Consider the following 24598-nt stretch of genomic DNA (forward strand, 5'->3'; position numbering starts at 1 on the left):
TCTCTTGGTTTCTTCCCAGAATTATATTTTAATGACTCTATAATACATTCCAAATATTCAGACTTACAAGAATTCTTACTCACCAAATGCTTAAAAATAACAACCCTTAATTCTATAAAGTACAGAATAGTATCTCTCAATTTTTTTAAGGACAAGTTAGTTTATATTGCTTCAGTTTCTTTAAATACCTGTTTCTTTTGAGACCAAAAATTCCCAACAAGGAGACAAATCCTGATGCTAGCATTTTATTACCTAAACCTAAAGTACCATGCCTGGATGGCTTCTTTCACTGTTTAATAATCCTTGGTTAAATTCATGTGAATCTAATGTTAAATAGCTAAGGTAGTGAATGCACTAATGGGGGGAGGGCAGGAAAGGCACTTATTTTTATAGGATTAACTAAAATGGAAGAAGTAGGACTTTTTGCAGAAGAGTTCACTGAAAAAATCTGAGGTATTTAAGAATCTGCGTTCTTTAGCTATCTTGTCATGTGACTGCTTACTTAGATTTGTCTGTCCAATGGATATGAAGAATAACTCACTGGACACCTGGAACTGCCACTGCGGCAAAGTGAGAGTGTTGAAAGTAGAAGTCTTTTCTTGAATGAAAATATATTCCAGTTGATCCATCTTCAAATAGTTTAAGACTTCAAATTTGTCTTCTCTACATTTGTTTAAAACTATTGTAAATGTTAGTGTATCCTTCTGGACCGTGCCTTTGTGTTTGTGTCAAGAGAGTCAACTGAGAAGTCCTACAGATAATGTGAAAGTTGTTACCGCCACAGCATGAATGTACAATTGTATTAAATTTAATCCGGAGAAGTCTGTTTGGATGTGCTTTATGTTACCAGATTTGTTAAAACTTCAGATTGTTACTTGGAAGGAAGCTATTTCTTTCCACTTTGCCAGTTTAGGTTTGTGTATGTTTTCATTAACCCTCCATGTTTTTTCATATGAGGAACTTTGAACCTTTCCTTGTAAAAATACATTTCTTCTCACCTTTAAATTGTCCCACAAAAATTCACTTTATTTCCATTTCTTCTTTTAAATTTCTTGGGAGAAAAAAAAATTGCTCAAAAATAAGTTTTTTCCTTTTATGTGCTAATCCTTTCAGGTATCTGTATTCCTTTTGCTGTCATTAAGAGACTTAGTTAGAATATGGTGTGGTCTGTTTTTCATTTCATTCATCTAATATCTAAGCACCTACCAAAGGTAAGAAAGATCTAGACACAGACAAAACAGTCCCAAGCATTTGAGTATAGAAATGTATAATAGACTAAGGCTTAAAAGTGAAAATATGAAACAAAAGATAGTATTCTTAAAAGAACTATTCTGTTAGACTTCATTAAAGGCTTTTAAGAGAAACATGTTTTAGAGGATAAGATATATATAGGTAAATAGACCTTATCTGTAAATTCAGGTTGGTCTTTACAAAGGCAGAGACCCAGCAGCTCTTAGTGGTAGAGATGTGCGGTCACTTAAGGATGGTCATTTTAGTATCCCATTTAATGGAATTTAAAAAAAAAGAATACAACTTAGGTGTATTTAAAACACCCAAATAGTCATGGACTACATGCTTGAAATAAGACTTTAAGGTGATATGAGGGATATGTGGGTGACTGCCAATCTATGTTAGTTCCTCCTCACTGCATTTTAGCAGTGGAGGAAGGAGTCACAGCAGCACAGTTCCAACTCCATCCAGACCTGCATTCCAGCTTTCTGTGGGTTCCTTTTTTTTTTTTTTTTTTTTGTCAACTTCTTAGATGTCTGTTGGCAACTTTAGATAGGTGAGAGAAAAGACTCCCTACTAAGGTTCTTTCCAAATGTTCACATAGCTGCTGTTCAAAAGGATGGAAAGATACAAAATAAGCCTTGTTGACTTTATTTCCCTTTTTAAAAATACTTTATGAGTGACAAATTTTAAACTAATTACAGAATAAATAGAATTTCAGTGTAATTATATGCCAAGACACTTAATGTTCACGAAAAACTTTTATAGTCTACACATGTATTTTAAAGTTATCTTGAAAGAATGATACATAGAGGGACCCCCAAAAAAGGTCAAATAATACACAGCTGCAGATTCTAGTCTGCCCACCTAACTTGTCTAACTTCTCAGAGGCGATCATTATCATTGGTTTCTCGTAAACGTATAGGTAAACGTATACGTATACAAATGTTTACTTACAGAATACCTTTGTTTTACACAAATGGCAGGATGCTATACCCAGTTTCCAACCTTTTTCTCATTTAATTACCTTGGAAAAATTTCTTGCCAATACTACAATACCTGTCTCATTCTTTGCATAGTATTCCATTTTTATATTACCCTTTGCTGTCTACTAGCTCATTAATCTTATTTTGTATCCCTTTGTCTTACTTTGTATCTTTTGTCTATGTGGAGCGGTGAGTTGCTTTGCTGGCAGAGGAAAAGAATTCCTTTGTGAATCAGGTCAAGCCCCCAAACCGTAGCCAAAGAACAGAGATGAACTGCACCTAAGGGAGAAAGCGTGGAGAATGACTGATCTGGTCACAACTGTTAATTCCAGTTCTGTCACCCAGCTGTGTAAACCTGCACAATCACTTAAGCCATCTAGATTGATAAAATGATTTCTAAGATCCCTTTCAGCAATGAAGTTCTAAGATTTGGAATTCCTAAGAAGTTGCAGCTAACATATCCTGTTTAATATTTTACACATTAAAAACATCTCATTTTGTCTCAATCAGGTCAGCAAAAAAGATAAAATTATTTTGCATTTAAACACTCTACAGATTATGATCAAGGAAATAATTTTAAGTCTTCCCAAAGTGTTCGCTATTAGTGTTCTAGATATAATTTAATACTGCAACAAGAGCCATCTCGTCTGAAAGCTAGCATCAGCCATCAACTGTCCTTGCCCTGAATTACCTCTTTGTATTTTTGCAGCAACCCCAAAAAGTACAAGTTTAAAGATGAGGAAAATAAGCTTCATAAAGATTGTTATGGGGCGCCTGGGTGGCTCAGTGGGTTAAGCCGCTGCCTTCGGCTCAGGTCATGATCTCAGGGTCCTGGGATGGAGCCCCGCATCGGGCTCTCTGCTCAGCAGGGAGCCTGCTTCCTCCTCTCTCTCTACCTGCCTCTCTGCCTGCTTGTGATCTCTCTCTGTCAAATAAATAAAATCTTAAAAAAAAAAAAAAAAGATTAAGTTATTTAACTCACCTAAGGTCTTCCAGTTTGCTTCCCAAATAAACTGAATTAAAATGAATATTCATGGAAGATTATCTCAGTTTTACTTCCAAGTTTCTACATGACTCTGGATATATACTTTGTACTGATTCTCTTACTGGTTTTTAAAAAATGAAAACCAAGGAGGGTTTATTTAAAAGCTGACTGTAAGTACTGTTAAAGCTAACAGAGGTTTTATCTTTTTTTTTTCTTCCCAAAGGAAAAAGAATCATTAAAGAATTTCTTTACTTAATCTAAGAAGTAACCAAAAATGAAAAAAAAAAAAACCAACTAATAATTAAATTGAATGTAACAATTCCTTTTCTAACAGACCATCTTTTCACTTTCTGACCTGAGTAACTTTAATCTCTCTTCCTAAAGACAACTAGGAAGTTCAAAATAACTTTTTATGTATTTTTCCTTTCTTATTTATTATATTGTTTTTAATACCTGAAATTGATCCAACTCCAAACATAGGATATGAATGGATGAATTATTTTAACAGAGAAAATTATTTTCTTCATAATTAAAATGCACCAACTTGATGTACTCAGATTACTTTAGATGAGCACATTTGCATTCAGTAAATATTTCTAGTCTTTCTTCAATGACATTGTAATAGATTACTAGGTGCATAACAAAGAATGGCACAGAAACACATACAATGGCTCATTGTCTTCAATGATGACAACATTACTGGGATCTCTCCTGTATTTCTTCTTAAAAAAATAATTTCTCTAAAAAAGGGATAGGTGGAAAAGCATCTAGTGGGGAAAACTAACTGAAGTTTAGCTATAGGTATAAATTAAAATTAAGACAGATTTGAATATTTTCTGACATTGAAAAACTGAAAAAAGAGTCAGGACTGACATTGAGTGCCAAGAAAAACCAGGATCAGATTAAACATGTTTTGGATGAATCACAAAACTAATAATCCAAATCACTATCATCTGATCCAATCGTTCTAATCCTGATTATACATCAAAACCTATGAGGCTTACCAAATACAGATACTATACCAAACCCCAAATATACTAAATCAAAATCTACAAAGTTGGGGCCTAGACATCTGTGTTTTTAAAAAGCTCAAAAGGGGGTGCCTGGGTGGCTCAGTCAGTCATACAGATGTCTGCTTCAGTTCAGGTCACGATCGATCCCAGGGTCCTGGGATGGAGACAAATGCCAGGCTCTCTACTCAGCAGGGAGCCTGCTTCTCCCTCTCCTTGCTGTTCCCCCTGCTTGTACTTTCTCTCTCTCCATCAAATAAAATCTTTAAAAAAATAAAAAATTTAAAAGACAAATGTAGTAGATAATGGTTGTTCACCTTTTTCCCTAATCTGAATCCTGATTTAAAAAATGATCCATGCTGTCCCCATATATACCCCATGTGCCTCAGAGGAAGAGCATTCTAAACTCCTAGAGAACCAGCTGGACTAAGGATTATTCCATACCCTTTCCCAGTGACTAACTCAGGGATGGAGAGGTCTAAGCTCCTTTAAATCAATGAGACCCAAGGATTTGGTGGCAAATCCTGGGAAAGCTTTTGCATATTAAGAGAAGGCCCTTGGAATCCAGCCCGACTCCCCCACTGCATGTAAATGAAGATGCACGTGGCTCAAACTGCTACTGGCAATCATCCCATGACCACAAGGGTAGCCAGCCTTAGGATGATGCCAGTGCTGCGGTTGAAAATGGGAGGAAAAAAACTAGGGCTCTTGGTGATACCACTGAATCACTGGATCAGAACTACTAAAGCCCCATTCTATTAGCAGACTTCTGTATAATGATTCAATACACTTTATTAAGTCATTTTCAGTTGGATTTTCAGTCATTTGCATCTGAAAGCTCAAGTGGTCCCACCAAGGATAGCAGTCTTTGAACCATAACAATCTGTATTAAATAGAAACCACATAAACACCAATTCATATTTATTTAATCTACAAATGTCAGGCTTTTCCTTCCTATTTTAACAAGGAATGAATCTTCTAAAAAATAATTTATATGTGGTGATATTTTTCCAGTATTTGAGCTGAACTGTATTTAAAAGTTTGTATTCATGGCATCCACTTCATTATTTACTCAAAGTTTCGGCTATAGGCTTTATCTTGAATGTGTAAGACCATTCGCCGTGCATAGAAGTCCCTGTATTCCTCTGGTAATTCAGCCAGTGTTTTTAAAGCTCTGTCCAAAATTTGTGCAGCTCTTGATGCTGCTGTAGGATCTTTGTTTCCATAGGTATCTGTTTTGTCATAGCATTCAGATGGAAGGTGCTTCCAAAAGATATTCACTCCCACTCCAAACTCTTCAGAAATCACGTTATGGAACCATAAAGCTGGAGAAAGTTTAAAGAAAAAAAAAAGTTAAAAATAAAACCTAGAGTAAAAAAAAAAACAAACCCAAAATGTCAGCGAAATATCACAAATTGCATATAGCCAATGCAAAATTCTTGTAACTAGATCCCTTCGTTAGCACACTCCCAGCTTTTAACAGAATCATTTTAACTTTTATGAATTGCCAACCAATTTAAAGTGTCAATAACACAACCCTACTTTTAAAACCTTTGGAAACAGCAATTTTTCCTTTTAACTTGAAAGACATAATAAAGTTACATTTGTTTTGTAGTTCTGTAATTTGGGGCTATGTTTTGTGTTACTTGTTTACACTTCCTGAGTCATACAACCACATTAAAAATGTTTACTTTTTGTACACAGAACATTTCAATTATTTGAGGAGTATCTTTGACCTTTTCTGCCTCAGCACAATACTTTTGTTCTCAGATGTCCCATTCAAGCTGCATTTGGGTTTTTTTTTGTTTTTTTTTAAGATTTTATTAATTTATTCAACAGAGAAAGAGAGAGATCACAAGTAGGCAGAGAAGCAGGCAGAGAGAGGGGGAAGCAGGCTCCCTGCTGAGCAGAGAGCCTGATGTGGGGCTCGATCCCAGGACCCTGAGATCACGACCTGAGCTGAGGGTAGAGGCTTAACCCACTGAGCCACCCAGGCGCCCTTGCATTTGGTTTTCTAACTTGCTTAATTTTGCACTCATTGTAGCCTCCTTAGTTTTATACTTCTATTTGGAATGCAGTTATAAATGTCATATTTCTTTCGGCTCCTGTACAGTAAGTATATAAAACTAAAGCAAATATTTTGGTGGTGGAGAAGATGAATCAACTATCATATGATATAGCTAATTAATTCTTCACTTCCTCTAGAACGTTTATTTCTTTGTTTTCAATTGAGTCTAAATGTTTTCAGACTATAGGTGCTATAGGAATATGAAAGCACCATCACAATATAACCAAGACGAAATACTAGGAATGTAAATGGGGCACCGAGGTGGCTCAGTCCGTTAAGCATCTGGTCTGCCTTCTGTACTGTCATAATCTCAGGGTCCTGGGATGGAGCCCTGAGTGGGACTCCCTGCTCAGTGGGGAGTCTGCTTCTCCCTCTCCCTCTGCCCTCAAGCCTCAGTACTCTCTCTCAAATAAATAAATAAAATCTTAAAATACTAGTCACATCAAAAAATGTTTAATTTTATGAATGGGAAAAAGTAAGATTTACAAGATGCTAAATTTTAGAAACAAACTCATTCTAAGAGTGCTCTAGGAAAAACAAAAGCTTAAAATATTTTGATTTGCAAAACTAGTTTCAAACATGGATTTAATCTTAACTATTCTTTCAGAATCTTTTTCCTCATTCAACATAACATGAAAAAAGCTAACCATTCTGTTAAATTTAAATGCAAAGATGGGGGTTTTGCTTTTATTTCAAAATATATGCAAATGTTAAGTATTTCTGGCTTTTTTTTTTTTAAGTTTTATACAGAATAAGAGAAACTGCATAGCTCTTAACCATTCTCTGAAGATATGAAACCAAAAAATTTAAGCAATACTAATGGATTTAAAGACTAGTGTGTTGACTGTTTATAAAAAAATCAGAATAAGAAATTAATGTATCAAATTTTTATAGACAATCAATTATGTTAAAGACATTGTATCAGGCCCCTTGGAGAATACAAAGATTGCTAAAATACAGTTCCTTATCCTCAAGCAATTTATAATATAGCCCCAAATGGGATCATCATATTTTTATTAATACTTTTTTTCTTAATTCTGTCACTGAAAAAGAGGCATTTTTTCCCCTAAATTTTATTTATTCATTTGAAAGAGAGAGCACAAACAAAAGGGGGAGAGGCAGAGGGAGGAGAGGCAGACTCCCTGCTGAGCTAGAAGCCAGGTATGGGGCTCTATTCCAGGACTCTTAAGATCATGACCTGAGCCGAAGGCAGATGCTTATTCCATCTGAGCCACCCAGGTGAGGTATTAATGATTAAAAATGTATTAACTTAAATATGAGAAATGTGACTATACAAACAATTTGTTAACACATTCCTTTAATCTTAATTATGGTTTTTATAATCTTAAGGTATTCACTTTTGAATAATTACAGATGTTCATTACATCACTACTAAAAATGAATACCTAGTTATTGTACAAAGAAATTAAGTGATACTAATTCAAACCCTAGAAAATAATGCACACATAAGACATCATAGGTGTTGGGATTATAACAATTTGATATTTAATAAAATCTCTAATCTGTTTTGGCTTTGAAATACACTTACCATTTCTTGGCAAATACTTAAGTGACTTAGTTCTAAAATATGCAATTTTTTTTTTTTTTTTAAGATTTACTTATTTATTTTAGAGAGACAGAGAGAGGGAGGGGAAAGTCTTAAGCAGACTCTGTGCTGAGTGCAGAGCCCAATGTGAGGCTTAATCTCACAACCCTGAGATCAGGACCTGAGCCAAACAAGAGTTGGATGCTTAGCCCACTGTGCCACCCAATATACAAATATTTTAGAAATGATTAAAAAGAACAACAAGGTATAATCTTTTCCCAGTTATAAAATACCTTGTTTGATGTCATTTAACAACATAACTTAAGAGTATAATGTTATATTATAGATTGCTTTTGAAAAGCAAGATTGTTAATTTTATAAGAATTTGCTTAAGCAGGGCACCTGGGTGGCTCAGTGGGTTAAGCCTCTGCCTTCGGCTCAGGTCATGATCTCAGGTCCTGGGATCGAGCCCAGCATCGGGCTCTCTGCTCGGTGGGGAGCCTACTTTCCCCAGCCCCCGCCTGCCTCTGCCTGCTTGTGATCTCTGTCAAATAAATAAATAAAATCTTAAAAAAAAAAAAAAAAGAATTTGCTCAAGCATACTTTAAACACACATACACAGCTGTATATAAAAATCAACTTGTATAGGACAGAAAACATGTAACATACACTTCTGTACTCAAAAAATCATGTAATGGATGAGTGACAGAGCATAGATTTTATAAAAAGTAAATGAATGAGGTCTAGAAATCTTACCAGGAATGAATAATACATCTCCAGCTTTCAGGGAACATTCATACCTTCTAGCCTTGGAAAACAGTGGATATTTAGTTAAGTCTGGCTTATCTATATCCAGCACTTCTGATTTAGTACCTTAAAAGTTCCAAAAAAGAATAATATAGAGTAAGTAAAGTTAGCATTTCTTAAAAGGTAACCACAAATATAGACTTGAAAATGTATTCTTCTCTGTACCATTATTTATTGTATCCACAATGTAAGAACTGTTACTATTCTCCTGAAACCTAAGATGATTTTCAATGATCCATCCTTTATGACTGCTGACATTCATGTACTATAATTAAGAAAACCTGAAAATTTCATTGTTCATATAGCCTATCATTACATATGTACACATGGAGAACACAAATACTTCATTTAGAAAGAAGCCTTTAGATGTTTTTCTATGAAAATAAAGAGGTTTCCCAAAAAGTGTAACTGAACAGACTAGACTTCAGAAATACAAACCTAAAAGAGAAGTACCTGATAAATATAAATACTGGGCATCTCGAGGACTGAAGAGCACAACACGCTTTTTTCCTGTCACTTGTATTAAGAAGTTATCCATGACCTGAAGGACAATAAGAACTTACGGAGAAGCAATATCTAAAATTTAAATAAACAGAACCAATGGTATATTCCAAACAGTTAAATGTAAATCCTAGAGACTTGACTCACATTATCTAAAACACTTATACTAATATTCTAACAATGCAAACATTTGTACTGTAAATACAGCTGTACCTTTATTAAGGATGTTCCTGCAGCACCGCCTTAAAATGGAAAAGCCTGGCAAGCCATCAGGAAATCTGAGCACTATTTGCCCCTGCCCCACCACTCTGACACGGAGGCTCTCCTTGGTTAGTTCATACTCATCTATCAAGGAATGCTGTATAGCCAATATCAGGCAACAGACTGAAAGCACTTGGGAAATAACTACCTTTTCCCAAGGTAGTTAGACCTTGGGAAAACAACACAAGGTAACTGCTGTAATCAACCCTTAATTAAGTTAAAACTCTTTAAATATATATGGGCAACCATAATTTATTTGCAGGCATCTTCATTTCTAAATTATTTCTATAGGATTATAACCTGGCAAATTTTTCTTGATGTACTTATTAATGGAGTAATCTTAACTATTTCTGCACTTTGTGGAAAATGTTAAAAGGCAGAGATATGTAATTCTCAGCCAAGGAATTAAAATACATACTAAGCAAGATATATTCATAATTATTTACATATCACTTCTACCTAAGCAATTTTCAATACTAACCCTTTTCTTATGTAAACTTTAACTACATAACAAGCATTCCTTTGACTTATTTTTAATGTAAGAAAAGCTATATAGAATTCTATTATAAATCTAGATAAAAGTGATACTAGTTAAAATTTAAGTCACACAATACAATTAAAAATTTAAGTTACCACATCATTTTTTCACTATATCATTTATGTAAAACCTTTAAAAAATAAGTTAAGAATTTATGTTTATCTCATTTAATTAGTTATGATGTTAAAATCCTCCCAAGGGGTCCTCTGCTGAATTATAACATAAAACTTAATATAGCTTGATTTAGAGTTTTTTAAAAAATTATCTTTAGAAACCTATTAGGTATTGCTTTAGCTTCCTATACTCCTCTACCCAATACCAAACCATACACAATATTATACTTTTAATGTGTTCATAATATTTATATGCATATATTTAAGCAAGTAAAATTATAATACCATAGAGTAAATGATCAGGGGCAATATTCTATACATCTTCCTGCTCAACAAATACAGTGTACATTTCACATTCTCAAGGGATGTATAATCTAAGGCCATCAGAAATCCCCGAATTCTTATACCTGGAAATGGCTCTCCACAAACTTCTGCTTTCTCTTGAGTAACAGTTCCATCTAGTTACGTCTATCATTTCCACATCCTCATTGTCACAACCTTACTGCTTTTTCCACTTGTACAACTTTCCCCCTCATCTGATGGCCATTTTTCACATACTCAAAATCCGCTTCATAAAACTTAACACACACATGCACAAAATATAATAAATCAAGAACACTATCACAGAGCAATGCAAATGTGAGACACTAACTAGGCTACGGCATTAAATAATTTATTCCCATATCACCAACTTGCAGAGCCCCTGTTTTCAAATCTCATGTTTCAGCAAATTATGTCTGCAAGATCTTTAGGGTAATCTACAGAAAGTTGAAACTGTAAATGCTATGTCTCTAAAGACTAAATATCTACTGTAGCTTCAGATTTCTCATTAATGTAGCATACATCATAGTGGGTCCAAAGTTGTAATCCTGGTGAGCTAATTCGAAAAACACTGGAGAAGAACTGCTCCTCCTTGAAAAATTTTGGAAACTTAATATCTCCTTCCAGCAAAGGAAACTGCTTTCTGATATCTGCAACATCCTGCATTGAAAGAAACATGGTAAGAATTTTAACAATAATTGCAATTTTAATGTTAATAATAAATGCAATATTTATGTAATGCTTGTTTTATCTCAGACTGCCATCAGATCCCATGGTATTAAGGAGGAATGGGGTAAAACTCTGTTCACTGCTGTAAAATACTAGTAAGGGACCACAGTCAACACATGAGCTTTCAAATGAAGGAATAACAGACCAAGCAGCAGGCTGCAGACTCAACGCCATCAGGACCGTTAAGCTTAACATGCTTCTTTAATAGGTTCTTCCTATTTAGACAACAATCATACACTTGCCATCTACTCCAATAACAAGGATTTAAAATTTAGCAGTCAACAATCTGAACGTTATCAACTATGTTAAACCTGTGGATTTTACCGAGGGAAGAGGCTAAAAGAAGTTAAAGAACTAAATGGAGACAGAAAAAGGAAAAAACAGAATCTCACTTAATCATTTTAGGGACCATTCCCTAACACCGCACCATATTAATATGACTCTGAATACATGTCAAAGCTTGTATTAGTAAATTATTCAGTATTTTAATAATTAATTTAGATTATATTTTATTAGCTGAATGGCTATCTGTAAAATATAGTAGAAAGGATTTTTTGTGTTGAGACTAGAGGAGATGACTTTAAACACTAAGATACTATGGTCCTACTTAAAAACTAATCAACTTTTAATAATTTTACTTCTTTTCTTCTTTTAAAGATTCACTTACTTATTTTAGAGAGAGAGCGAGCATACACGCATGCAAGCAGGGGAGGGGCAGAGGAAGGGCAGAGAGAGAGGGGGAAAATCCTCAAGCAGACTCACTGCAGAGTGCAGAGCCTGACTCAGGGCTTGATCCCAGGACCCTGAGATCATAACCTGAGTCAAAATCAAGAATTGGCCACTCAGCTGACTGAACTACTAAGGCACCCGCTAATAACTTTACTTCTTATTCAGGGGCAGAAATCATTGAGAAAAGAATGGGAAAAAGAAGAAACAGGTCATATGTCAGGCAGTAAGTATAAAAACCACAGTGCCAGTTTAAATATATACATCCATTAGGTTTTAAGCCTTTGTTTTACATTCAGAATTCTTACCTTTCTAGGGTCTTCCCCAAGCGACCGTAGGTAGTACTTCTCATCCTTAAACACCCGAAAGAAAAGTAACATAAATATTCATGTAAAAATAATAGAAAGTAAAGACAGAGGAAATGAGTTTTAAAATCTAACCCAGTTGTTTTTGAAACAGTTCCGTCTTCTTACCCTTTCTACTAATGCTCTCTGGTGGCCATGTGAAGAAATGTCTTTATAGGCTGTGTGTAATAATGACTGGATCCATAAAATATTACATAAATATGAAAGGCAACACACACCTACTATATCTAAAACGCAATGCTTAATTTGCACTTTAAATTATTTAGACTCTTAACAGCAAGTCTTAAAAGAATTCTCATTTGTAAAACATACATGATCTCAAGGTATTGTTGAGGTCAATAACAAACTTGTTAATATAATGCAAATGTAGAATAGATGATAAATAAAATAATTATACTTTCAGTAATACATTTTTTTAAAAATCTGGAACACTGCATTTTACCAAATTAAGCCTACCATGGACATATAAATTCTCAAGCCAAATCCTTTACAGTCTGCTCATGTATGAATCAGAAATATGTCATTTCAAAAAAAAAAAGTCATTTCAGAGTAGTACATTTATGTTGATACTTGAATTGAAAAAACTGCCCATTGACCTTCACTGAGTAGTTATAAGAGGGAACTGTTTGAATTATAAAGCACTACTGTTGTTTGCATTTCCTCTAAGAAACAGGAGAACTGAGATGCTGGGTCAAGCACAAGGGCAATCCAACTCAAGAATTCTGCCTCTTTTATACCTACACTGACCACTATAACACAACATTCAAAAAAATCCATGTTATTTACTTTAACAACATATTATAAATCTATGACCAAAAATTTAACTCTATTCTCAGATCCAGTGTTTTTCTATTTTTAAGCAGTACCAGATAATTTCTATAAATTCATTATTGGCTAAATAGGTTTCAAAGTATGTTCTTCAAAATTCTAAAAGTTTTCTACCAGTTCTAACATTTCAGGATTGGAAAAAAAAAAAAAAAAAAGACTCATGAGGTGCACTGCTCAGAACCCCTTCAAGAAAGAATTCATCTCTAGCTGCAAAGAGTGTGATTATCTTCTGGCTGCCAGCTCTTAATTCTTCCAGGTCCACCTCAGCCTTTCAAGAGCCTTTCAAGGCTCTTCTTGGGGCAGCCCCAACCGCTGACTGAGCAAGATGTGAAAGGCTTAGACACTGCCACCCACACGAGACTCCTCTAACAGGCAGCCTTTGCTTAGGAGTTCCAGCGTGAGCTGGCAGAGTCCATCGATCTTGGTCACCGTCTGACGGCTTCCCCCTACCCAATCCCCCCCTTTCCTTTCAGAGGTATTATTCTCCAACAAACCTATCGGCACTCCTAATTCCATCTTAACACCTGCTTCCTGGAAGACTGAACTGACAGTCTATGTTCATCTTATTGACATACTTCCATCATTTTAAGATGTAAATATACATGTATAGTCAGCTGCCCTTTGGAACTTTCCTGTCCAAGGGTAATGTAATGAGCAGCACAGATTTAAAGAGCCATGAGATGTCAAGTGAAGTAAAAGAAACAAGAGACACAAGATAAAGGATTTATGTCTAAAGATTATGGAAAGTATATAAAAGAATATACACTGTTAGTTCAGGTATCTGCTTAACTGATTCCATTAACTCTGTGAGTTAATCTAATCATACCACAGAATCACATCTTCGTGGTCATCTAGTGTAACCACTACCTGTTGAGACAACTAGGAGCAGGCAGCACCTGTCACTACCAAACTGGCCACCAGCCCAGCTGGCTCAAACGCAGACAACGGCTTTATTCAAAGCTTGAAAAGCAGTTCATTTTTAAAATGTGCTTTTGAGATAACAGTGAATTTTTTAAAAATATATATATATAAGCCTCAATGGTTTTTTTTTGTTTTTGTTTTTTAAAGATTTTATTTATTTATTTGACAGGCAGAGATCACAAGTAGGCAGAGAGGCAGGCAGAGAGAGAGAGGGGGAAGCAGGCTCTCCGCTGAGCAGAGAGCCCGACGCGGGGCTCGATCCCAGGACCCCGGGATCGTGACCTGAGCCGAAGGCAGAGGCTTTAACCCACTGAGCCACCCAGGCGCCCCAAGCCTCAATGTTTTATCTCAAGCTATTTAAATTGAATTATTTAAAACTGGATTATAATGTAAATAAATAGAATTCTTCTGCATTTAATCCTGAACAAATATCATAACAAATACAACAGAAGTCACATTGATAATAACAATAATAAAATATAAAAGTAGTCTGATGGTCAATAAGATATGAAAATAAAGTTCTTTGGCATTTGAACTTTGCACATCAGACCAAAGCATTTTCTTTCCTTTTTTTTTTTTTTTTTTTTTTTTTACGGCGAAAGTGCACAAGCAGGGGGAGCAACAGGCAGAGGTAGAGGAAGAAGCAGGCTCCTTGCTGAGTAGGGAGCTCAATGCAAGTCTCAATCCCAGGACCCCAGGATCGTGACCTGAGCCGAAGGCCGCCGCTTAACTGACTGAGCCACCCAGGCACCCCAGAACAAAGCATATTCAAAGAAAGTATGATTAATCGCTAACATTTAGGGAGTAGTTTCTACATGTCAGGCATTGTGCTAAGTACTCTACAGATTTTATTTAACTGTCACAGAAACCTTATTAAATAGGTACTTTAACTGTTCCCATTTTATAGGTGAGTATACTGAGGCACAGAAAAATAATTTGGCCAAGTTTGAGATCTAATAAATAGCAAGACTAGATCTACTGGCATACAAAACCAAACCTTAAAAATAGAAGGCTACAGCTCTTTTATATCTAATATTCTTGTATAAGAAAATCCACCTAATATGTACATATTAATGTTTTCTAAAGAAAATAGGTTCAAATCAGTTACCTCTGAAATAAAGAATTCTTCATGCTTTTCTTCAGCTGCCCTCTGAACCAACTTATCAAAAGGTAAAGTTCTGAAATAAAGACAAAGAAGCCTTGGACTCAATAAATCAACTAGTAAATACCCTTATCACTATACATATAGGCTTGTCGCAGTTGTATATGTTTTGCTGTTTTATAATGGCTGTCATTTTATCATAACCTATTATGTGGGATTCTAAATTTTCAAAATTCTTTTAGGTCCTTTCTATTTGACCTAGATTGTCTAAAATTACAATTTTATCATAACCTATTATGTGGAATTCTAAATTTTAAAAATTCATTTAGGTCCTTTCTATTTGACCTAGATTGTCTAAAATTACAATTTCAAAAATTAAGGACTTTTAAATCTATGCGACAGATGAATCCTTCTTATGTCAATACTCTCCTATTCCAAGTTACTGTTAGAAAAATATTTCTGTGGTATCCGCTTACCTCTGGATATACAAACTTTCAAATGTGCTACTTCAAGTGTCATGGCAAAACAAGTCTTGTGACTGTGGAATGGGACAAACTACAAAGTGCCCCTTTGGAAGAGACCCCAGGCAAATGGTCCAGAGAGATCAAGTCCTCACTATCTCACTCATCTTCCTGCCTTTTGGCACTACCAGTGGAAACAGAAGCTCACAGCACTGCTCTCACTCTCCTTCACCACTCTGTCATTTGAAGTCTTAGGAATACCTCAAGGAGAATTCAGGGAAGTGACCAAGTTTTATTCTTCTTCATTATTTCTGTTCAAATGGCTATCTCCTTCCCTTGTGGTAAACAGGGCTGAACATCACATAAGCAGTCGTTTCCTTTTATGTCACTCTTGAGCCTGGAGGGCTACCATTTTTCTGGTTCCCATCCTGTCCCTTCACCATCCTAGAAGCAAAAGTAGGGACCCTGACATGAAGTTGGTAATAGTAACATCAAGACAATGACCTCCTAAAAAGCATCTGGGTCAAAAGCCTCTCCCCCTAAGCCTCACTGCACTCCAGCCTCCAAACCTCTGATTAAGAGTAGAAGTCTTTTCTCTTTTTTTTCTTTTTCTTTTCACTCTTACCACCAAGTATCTTTCCACTTGAACTCTGTACCGAGGAAGTGGGAAGAAAAGGTTAGCAAAAACCCTTTCTCCTCTGTAAGAAGATGACCTTGGGCTTACCTTTTCCTAGCAATGCTTTTGTAGAAACCTGCTGGGTTAAGATAAATCTAGAGTGTCACCTGTGATATCAGTTAACATTGTTTGTTGTAAAAAATGACCCCTGATTGATGAACTATGTCTAAACTGAAAGGCTGATGCGTGGATTATAACTATTTGTTAAGAAGGGAAAGATATGGCTTCCCTGTGTGGTGTAACTCTTGTCATTGAGTTTCTCCCTTGGAGGAACCTAGAAACTAAATTTCATGGGCCACTTCATGTCATTGGTTTCTATGGACTAGGTGGCTTAATTTAGCCAAGGTGTTTCTATACCCATCTTTATAGTCATGTTCCCTTGCAAGTAAGCTGTCACTTGGTGAACCCAAAAAAATGGCTCCTGGATTGGTGTAAGGACTCCCACTGATACTATACTGCTAAAATGTGGATTCCTGTGTAAAGCTAAGTGAATCTGTTGCCAGATTATGGACTAGTGGGTCCTGTGGGCATGAATGTCAATCTGAACTTGAGGACACTGCTGATGATTATGTGTAAGAGTGAGCACTGCAAGAGAGAAGAAAGGAGTCTGCCACCTGAAGACCAATTTGCTGCTACAGTTTCTAGTTAATTATATCAACAAATTTACTTGGCATCCTCCTATGCAATGTTTTCCATCTCTTACCTCATCACAAACCCTTCATTCCTACTAAAGCAACTCTGAAGAGTTTGGGGAAAATATGGAAGCCTCTCCGGTCCAGAGATATCCCTTATTTGGTGCAGTTGTCTCGGCTTATCTTTGTACTAGATACTACTTGAAAACTCTAAAGTGTTTCAAGACCTTTCTAAGAACAGGGCAGATAGAGTAACTCAACCCAGAGAAGCAGAACTTGAGTGCTCTCAGCAGTTTTTTCCCTTGGGTAATGGCGCCTGTCAGAGCTGTAGAAGCAAAGCTAAGAGAAGAGGAAATGAGGTAGGAATTAGGAATTCCTTAGACTCAAGGATTTAATCTATCCCATGCATGTTTCAAAAAGAAGGACATTTGCCATGTAAGTTCCATCCGTCTGGACTGGTAAACAGACCAGTAAGAGAGGTAGTATCAAAGAAGGGGTTAGGATCATGGGTTCTGTGGAGTCAGGCTAATTTGGGTACAAATCTGGTTCCATTATTTCAAGCCGTATGGTCTTGGGTAAGTTACTTAATGTTTTTAAGCCTCTATTTTCTCGATTGTATAATTATTGAAAACAAAACAAACAAACAAAAAACTACCTCACAGACTTTCTAAATTAAATGACTAATATATGATCTAGGATGCACGGCACAGTACTTGGTATATAGTAAGCGCTCAGTAAAGGACAAGTGGTGGGGTTAATAACAATGGTAATATACCCTTCAGCAGGACAAAAGTAGTTACCAACATTAAGAAAAAGAAAAAAAAATCTCACACGGTCCTGTTTCTCATTTGCAAAGGCTGCTTTAATAAAAGTATAATAAATAATAAGAGCAGGATGATGAAAGGGATTAGATGATGTGATAGACAGAAGCAATTAAAGCTGTAAGAGTCAAACTGATTTATTTCTTTAGATCTATGACCTAAATACTAATACCAACAGTATTCTTACCGCACAATACTCTCACGCATAGTACCCCGGTTCTGAGAGCCACCAAGAAGAAAGAAGTAAAAGCTAAGACCTGGAAATGTATTGCTCTTCAAATATTTAAGTAAGCAGAAATGCAACCTGGAACTGAAGTGATAACAATGATTTATGTGTGTAGGAGGATTTCTTCCTTCTAGACCCTTTCTGACCTAGATGCCTCCCTTCTTTCCTACTCCCTGGTAACTGCCAACAATGACTAAATCTATTTTTTTTCTTGCACTAAGAAAATAATCTTGCAACTCTTCAGTAGCTCCAGTGAAAGGCTTGAAGAAAGCTGGGATAGGAACTATTACATAATATATGTGATTCAAAAACAAGTTTTGAAAAGTTTATGGAACATGACAAAACAGCAAAGCAATTCAAGATGAAGTTTCAATACCCATTTGTTATGGCTTTGGACTCTCTGGAAAATAAACATCATTAACTGCTGGCTTAAAAATGTTCACCATTCCAGCACTTTCTTCCACCTTTTTGATTTAATAAAAAATGAAAAGTTCTTACACTTAGAAAAACTTACGGCAATTAAATTCAATTCACGGCCTATTAAAAACCAAAACTATAATGGTGAATATTCAAAGGATCAAAAACCAAGAAATACTTTGGCAAGCTGCTATATGAGCCTGGAAAACTCTAATGAGAAAGGAATGGCTCTGGACATTAGAAGCTCTGTTTAACTCATCTCTAAACTCTGGAACGAACAGTGAGAACCACCTTTCTTTAAAAATCACTCTTTTGTGAACTACATGGTTTTTCAATAGACTGAATTTGCTGGAAACTGCACATGCCCAGAATATAATTTGTTTTTTAGCATTTTTAATGAAACATGGGAATAAATAACGTATTTATAAGATTACAACATTTAAAACTTTCAAGGTTGGACATTCAGCAGTGTTTAACTATCTTTTTTACTTTTAAGACATCCCAAAGCATAAAATGACAACCACAAGGGAAATTAAAAGTATTAAAGGTTATTTTGTCAAAAGAGAAAATTTAGTGTGATTTTTTTTCCAAAGCTTTGAAGTTGATGAAAAACTGTATCAAACATAACAACTACCTGTCCTTTATTTCTGAAGAGGGCAGAAAAAGAAAACATGGCTTATGTATCTGTCACAATTATGAATTAGAAAATCTTCTAAAAATAAGAGCATTAAAAATCAGAATAGGTTATGAGGGAAAACTTTAGAGTTCATTACTCTATAACAATTACTAATGAGGTCAGATCTATTAATTAGTGAAGCAGGAGTGAGGATAGCACACCCAATGTTAGAGGCACTCTAACTCCAGTTACAGAAATCCAGTTCCTTCCATAGCTCCAGAAGTTATAAGCCAAATACCCTATTTGAAAAAAATGGTCTTTGAAAATGTCTTTCTGTAACTGTGTGAACTCAGAATTCGTGTCTTTTAAAAGCTATTCTTTAAAATTACAAAGCTATTCTGTGACGATATCAAAGTAGCCAAAAGGGGAAATGCCATACAGTCTTTGTAAAATAACACAAAAATATCTGCAAGGTTCAAAAATAAGTTACTTGTAGTCCCAGAGTAAACCTCAGAAGAAAATACCTATACACAAAGTTCTTACTAATGAAGTCCATCTGGGCAACCGCGGCGACATGAATCTTTACTTCTTTTCTCCCTCCAACCTGGCTCAGGTAATCCACTGTCCATTTGCTTGTACATGCCCCCAAGTCAATTCCTTCCAACACCAGGGGTTTTCTCTGTAAGTGGGGAACAGCATTCAACAAAAAATTAGGGAAAATGAACAATATATCCGGAATTATATTTATATTATATTATATATTAATTATATTATTTGGCCATAGAAGGACAAAAACAATTAAGAAATTATTCTTGATCCTAAAACACTCAAACTCACACCTTTCGACAATGCATGCTATAGAGCAGGAGAACAGCAATGTAATAAACTTGGAATGAAACTTTAACATTAGGAAAACAAACTAAATGAAACAGCAGTACCATCAGTAGCTGAGAACCAGAAATCTGAACATTAGTTAAAGCATTTCAGGGTAGCTGGGTGCCTCAGTCGGTTGAGCATCTGACTAGTGGTTTCAGCTCAGGTCATAATCTCATGGGTCATGGGATTGAGGCCCACGTCTGGGCTCAAGTGCTCAAGGGGGAGTCTGCTCAAGATTCTCTTTCTCCCTCTGCTCTCCCCACCCTCACACTTACTCTCTCTCAATTCAGTCAACCTTTAAAAAAAAAAAAAAAGGCATTTCCACAAGTGTTATTTATGACAAAATATAAATAATGATTAAAATTTGTATTTTATAGTCAAATACTGTTCGTAATTTTTTATTTTGATACTATTTCAAAGTTGTGGAAAGTTGCAAGAATCCCCATATACCCTTTACTCTGGTTCACCAACTGTTAATTTAACATTTGCCCCATTTACTTTATAATTTGCTCTCACTCTCACTATGTGTGCATAGAGAGGAACATAGTACTAAAAATAATTAAATTTTTTCTTAACTAATTCTAAGTTGCAGACATACTCCTTTATCTCCAAAAACTGAAGCATATTTCCTGAAAAAAAAAAAGACCTTTTCTTACATAGCCACAGAGTAATTATCAAAATTACATTTAGCACTGATGTAATACTACAACTTCACAGTCCATACCCAAATTTTCCTAACTACCCTAATATTATTCCTTATAGTGTTTTTCCCCCTATTTCTGAGATATCACATTGCATTTAGTTGCCATGTCTCAATCTGAACAGTTCCTCAGCCGCCTTCTTCCATGATCTTGATGTTTTTGAAAAATATAGACCAGTTATTTTGTAGGATGTCCTTCAATTTCGGTTTATCTGATGTTTTTTCATGATTGGATTCAGGTTATGCATTTTTATTTTTATTTATTTTCCCCAAAGATTTTATTTATTTATTCGACAGAGAGAGAGACAGCAAGAGAGGGAATACAAGCAGGGGGAGTGGGAAAGGGAGAAGCAGGCTTCCTGCCAAGCAGGGAGCCTGATGCGGGGCTCAATCCCAGGACCCTGGGATCATGACCTGAGCTGAAGGCACACGCTTAACCACTGAGCCACCCAGATGCCCCTGGGTAATGCATTTTTAGAAGGAATGTACCACAAGAAGCAATGTTGTATCCATCTCAGTGTAACACATCAGGTAGCACACGATGTTTTGCCCTATTATTTATGGTATTAATTTTGATCAACTGGTAATTCATTCCTGAATTAAGTATTATGATGGAGGCAAAAATTATGATTTTTAAAAACTCCATCATCATCTACATTAATTGGCTAACGTCAAAACGAACTAATTTATCTCCACCTATTAATTTTATTCACTTGGTTATAATCTACTGATATAATTTTGATGCTCGAATTATCTTATATTTGGCCAGGAGGATCCAAATCAAGCTGGCTCTTGTGACTTTTTACCTTAACACTTCCTTATTTTATAGCAAAAAAACCCCACAATCCAGAATCCTTTTATACTCTTTCATTCCCAGCTCCACAGTCATTTCTTCAAGCAGCTCTGGTTTCTTTTAAAGGTAATGCTACTTAGAAACCATGATCTGGGTGTTAGAGGTGTTCATTGCTATTGAGGTTATCATTACTACCAGGCCTTCTCAGTGGACAGAGCTAGGAAATATGTGCAAGTCTGTATACTCATCCCCCCTTTTCCCAAATATGCGTGCGTGTGCATGAGCACAGCCCCTCACCCCACCTATTTATATGTATCATATAGCTACCGTTATCTATTTATCTCTCTCTCCAAGCACACATATATACTACACACACACACACACACACACACACACACACACACACACAATGGATATACGTATGAATGAACCATAATACTTCTAATACTGATACCTCAATTCCGATCTTATATCACAAGACTCATCTTAATTTTTGCTTATATATTTGTAACCCTTTTCTCTTAATGAGAAACCTCACTCCTATCAATGATTCATCTTTAATTAATTAAATTGCATAAATTCACAGTAAGTACTTTTAGAATTGCTAAGTCACGCCACTATAAAAAGCAAGTCTATTAACTAGAGCTCAGTGTTTGTTTAATATGTTTGTTTAATATGTAAAAGTGACTTGGGTTTCTTATCTTCCTCCGAGTTTTGGGTTTTTCAATCATCCTTACCCTTGCTAATTTTATTATTACTATTACTTTAGAAGGTAAAACATTAATGGGATCCCAAAAGTTGAAACTATACAAAAGGGTCACCACAGCCACATTCTTCTATCCCATATTCACTCATCCACTGTAGTTAACCAGTCTCATTTCCGGCTTATCATTCCTGTTTTTTTTGTTTTTTGTTTTTTTTTTCAAAGAGACCAAAAACATATATACTTCTTTGTTTCCCCTTGTTTCACAAAAAGGTGACATGTTACATATTTTCTTTTGCAATTTGATTTTTTAATTTAAAAACATACCCTGGAAATCACTGCTATCAGTTAAGCTAATCTCCCTCATTCTTTTTTACAGCTTTGTATACCATGTGTAATGAGTAATTTAATCAATCACTCTCCTACGCATAGTTTTTTTTTAGGTTATTTGCAATAATCATCAAAGTAAACTCCTAAAAGGATGGCTGGATCATAAACATATACACAGTCTCATTAGATATGCCAAATTCCCCTCCACAAGGGTTGTACCACTTGGCATAAAGTGTGAGAGTGCCAGTTCCTTCACAGCCTCACCAAGAGTAGTATTACTAAAAATCAGCCTTTTGATTTTTTGCCAATGATGGATAAGAAATGGCACATCAGTGTGGCCTGAAGTTCTCTTATTAGGAAGGTTGAACATCTTTTCATGTTTATAGGCCATTTGATTTTTTTTTTTTTTTTTTTTTTTTTTGTCGACTGCTCACATTTTATCAGATTTTTGGCCTTTCACACCCCACCCTGTATTTTTAAAAATTTCTTAAATACACGGGCTTTTATGGCCCTTTTATGAAACATGTTGTCAATATTTTTTCCCAGCTTGTATTTTATGTATTCAAATGTTAATCTTTTACTACATCTGAATTTTCATAGTTAGAAAGCCCTTTCACAGGCCCACAATATAGAAGAATTTACCCGTGTTTTCTTCTAGTACTGTGTAGTTTTTTTTATATTTGTTTCTCTGATCCATTTAGAGATTACTCTTGCATATGGTGTCAGATATAAATCTAATTTTATCATTTTTTCAATGACAATCCAGTTGCCCCAGCATCATTCATTTAAAAATTCCTCTGCTCCAGTGATTCTGAACATCTCACGTTCATCACATACTTAAATCTTTATTTCTGGATATATGTAGATCTCCAGACTTTTGGTTTTATTTCTCTGGTCTATCTACTCATGCACGTATTATCACACTGTTAATTATTAAAACATGTTAAAAATATGAAGACTATGTCCCCTCGTAGATTTTCTTTAGTGTTTCCAAGTAGACAGATCTTGTTTTCCCATTTCATTAATTTCTAATTTTACTACATTGTGACAAGAGTGTTGTCTGCAATTTTCCAGTTTATGAAACTCTGTGATGCAACAACAGACCATCCAGCATTAGATCCACAAATAAATGAAGGCTTAGATCCTCTCTGTAGGTTGCCAACTCCTGAAAGAAAAAACTTCATTCCTGCTTCTTTAATACTGAGAACTGTACTCTTACTTGTAAATACCAAGTAAAATTGCGGGGAGAGAGGAGAGATCAACCGTAAGCATACCAACTATATCCTTGTGGATTATTTTTTCTTTAAATACCTGCTGGGCTATTTAGTCTCAGTTTCTCTCAAGTATGGGTTCCCTTACAAAGCAGTGCAAGGAGAAAGATTTCTCTTTAATATTTTCCTCTTGAGTATTCTCGAAAAGAACAAAGGTTCGAATTGCACAAATAAGAGCTTCCAGTGCCTGAACTAGAACCCAGGTTAGTTAGAATCCAAGACAGGTGGAAGTTTCCTGAGGGATTCCCACTGCTCCCCCTTTAGCTCAGGGCAGTGAAAAACTGCTCTTCTGAATCCAACAACTCGAAGAGACTAACAGGCACCTTTTGCGCCACCAGCGGGGCGGTGAAACCTCCTCTAAACTTCAGGAAACCCGAAACAAGATGGGTGGGGGTGGGGAAGCTCCCTTCGTTGCCATGGTAACGGAAAGAGCGTCATAGAGTCCCAGAGAGGCCACTCTTCGCAGTGAGCAAGCCGCTTCTCGCACTCAGGTCTCCGCTGTCATCCTGCTCCCCACAAACGTGGAGCTGTTCTCTCTGGAAAACTCAGCAGATGAGCCATTCGTCATCCCCCATGCGCCCTCTCCCCTAGCCACAGAGCCAACCAACCTTCCTCAGCCGCCCGCTGCCTCCTCCCCATACTCTGGGTCTCAAGAAACCAACCTAGAGCCGCCCAGGTGGTAGAGAGGGGCTCACCTGTGGGTAGAGGTGCTGCACGAACTGTTCCTGCGAAACGCCCTCAAGCCGAGGCACCGGGATACTCTGCCAGGCCATGGTGGCTCGCGCCAGTCCTCTTCCAAGTCCGGGAAACCCTGGCCTGACGCGTCCCTCAGAATACCGTCCGCCCGGAAACACGAGCCGGAGAGAAAAGGCCCGTGGCAGCGGCGGACGCGCGAGCGTGGCCGGTCGGAGAGCGAGACTGGGGGCTAAAAGGCCTCTACGTGAGCGGCGTGCTGCGGGGCGGAATGGGGCCGACTCACCAGAGGTGGCAGCAGCAGGGCAGCTTTACTCACCGGTCTCTCTCCCCGGATGCTGCGCTG

General features: G+C 36.4%; 1 protein-coding gene across 1 annotated transcript; it reads right to left on the reverse strand.

Annotated features, from left to right (window-relative positions):
- Window positions 1–4475: 4475 nt before the first annotated feature.
- Window positions 4476–24382, reverse strand: LOC111143829 (tRNA-yW synthesizing protein 5). The gene is made up of 8 exons (XM_022497758.1): window positions 24255–24382; window positions 19411–19565; window positions 15044–15113; window positions 12130–12174; window positions 10889–11026; window positions 9086–9173; window positions 8582–8698; window positions 4476–5536 (listed from the first exon to the last, which is right to left on the reverse strand). The coding sequence occupies exons 1-8, from the start codon at window positions 24330–24332 to the stop codon at window positions 5280–5282; spliced, it is 948 nt and encodes a 315-aa protein (XP_022353466.1). The 5' UTR covers window positions 24333–24382; the 3' UTR covers window positions 4476–5279.
- Between the last annotated feature and the right edge of the window lie 216 nt (window positions 24383–24598).

This window comes from Enhydra lutris, unplaced genomic scaffold, assembly GCF_002288905.1.
Source record: "Enhydra lutris kenyoni isolate GAN:26980312 unplaced genomic scaffold, ASM228890v2 scaffoldscaffold1, whole genome shotgun sequence".
Taxonomy (NCBI): Eukaryota; Metazoa; Chordata; class Mammalia; order Carnivora; family Mustelidae; genus Enhydra; species Enhydra lutris.

What these genes read in the sequence shown, in the direction of transcription:
- LOC111143829 (XM_022497758.1), bottom strand. Translation starts at nt 24,332, where the DNA reads ATGGCCTGGCAGAGTATCCCGGTGCCTCGGCTTGAGGGCGTTTCGCAG. An exon ending in TGCAGCACCTCTACCCACAG is followed by an intron (nt 19,566 to 24,254) that starts GTGAGCCCCTCT and finishes CCCCACTTACAG; the next exon opens with AGAAAACCCCTGGTGTTGGA. An exon ending in AGTAAGAACTTTGTGTATAG is followed by an intron (nt 15,114 to 19,410) that starts GTATTTTCTTCT and finishes TCTTTATTTCAG; the next exon opens with AACTTTACCTTTTGATAAGT.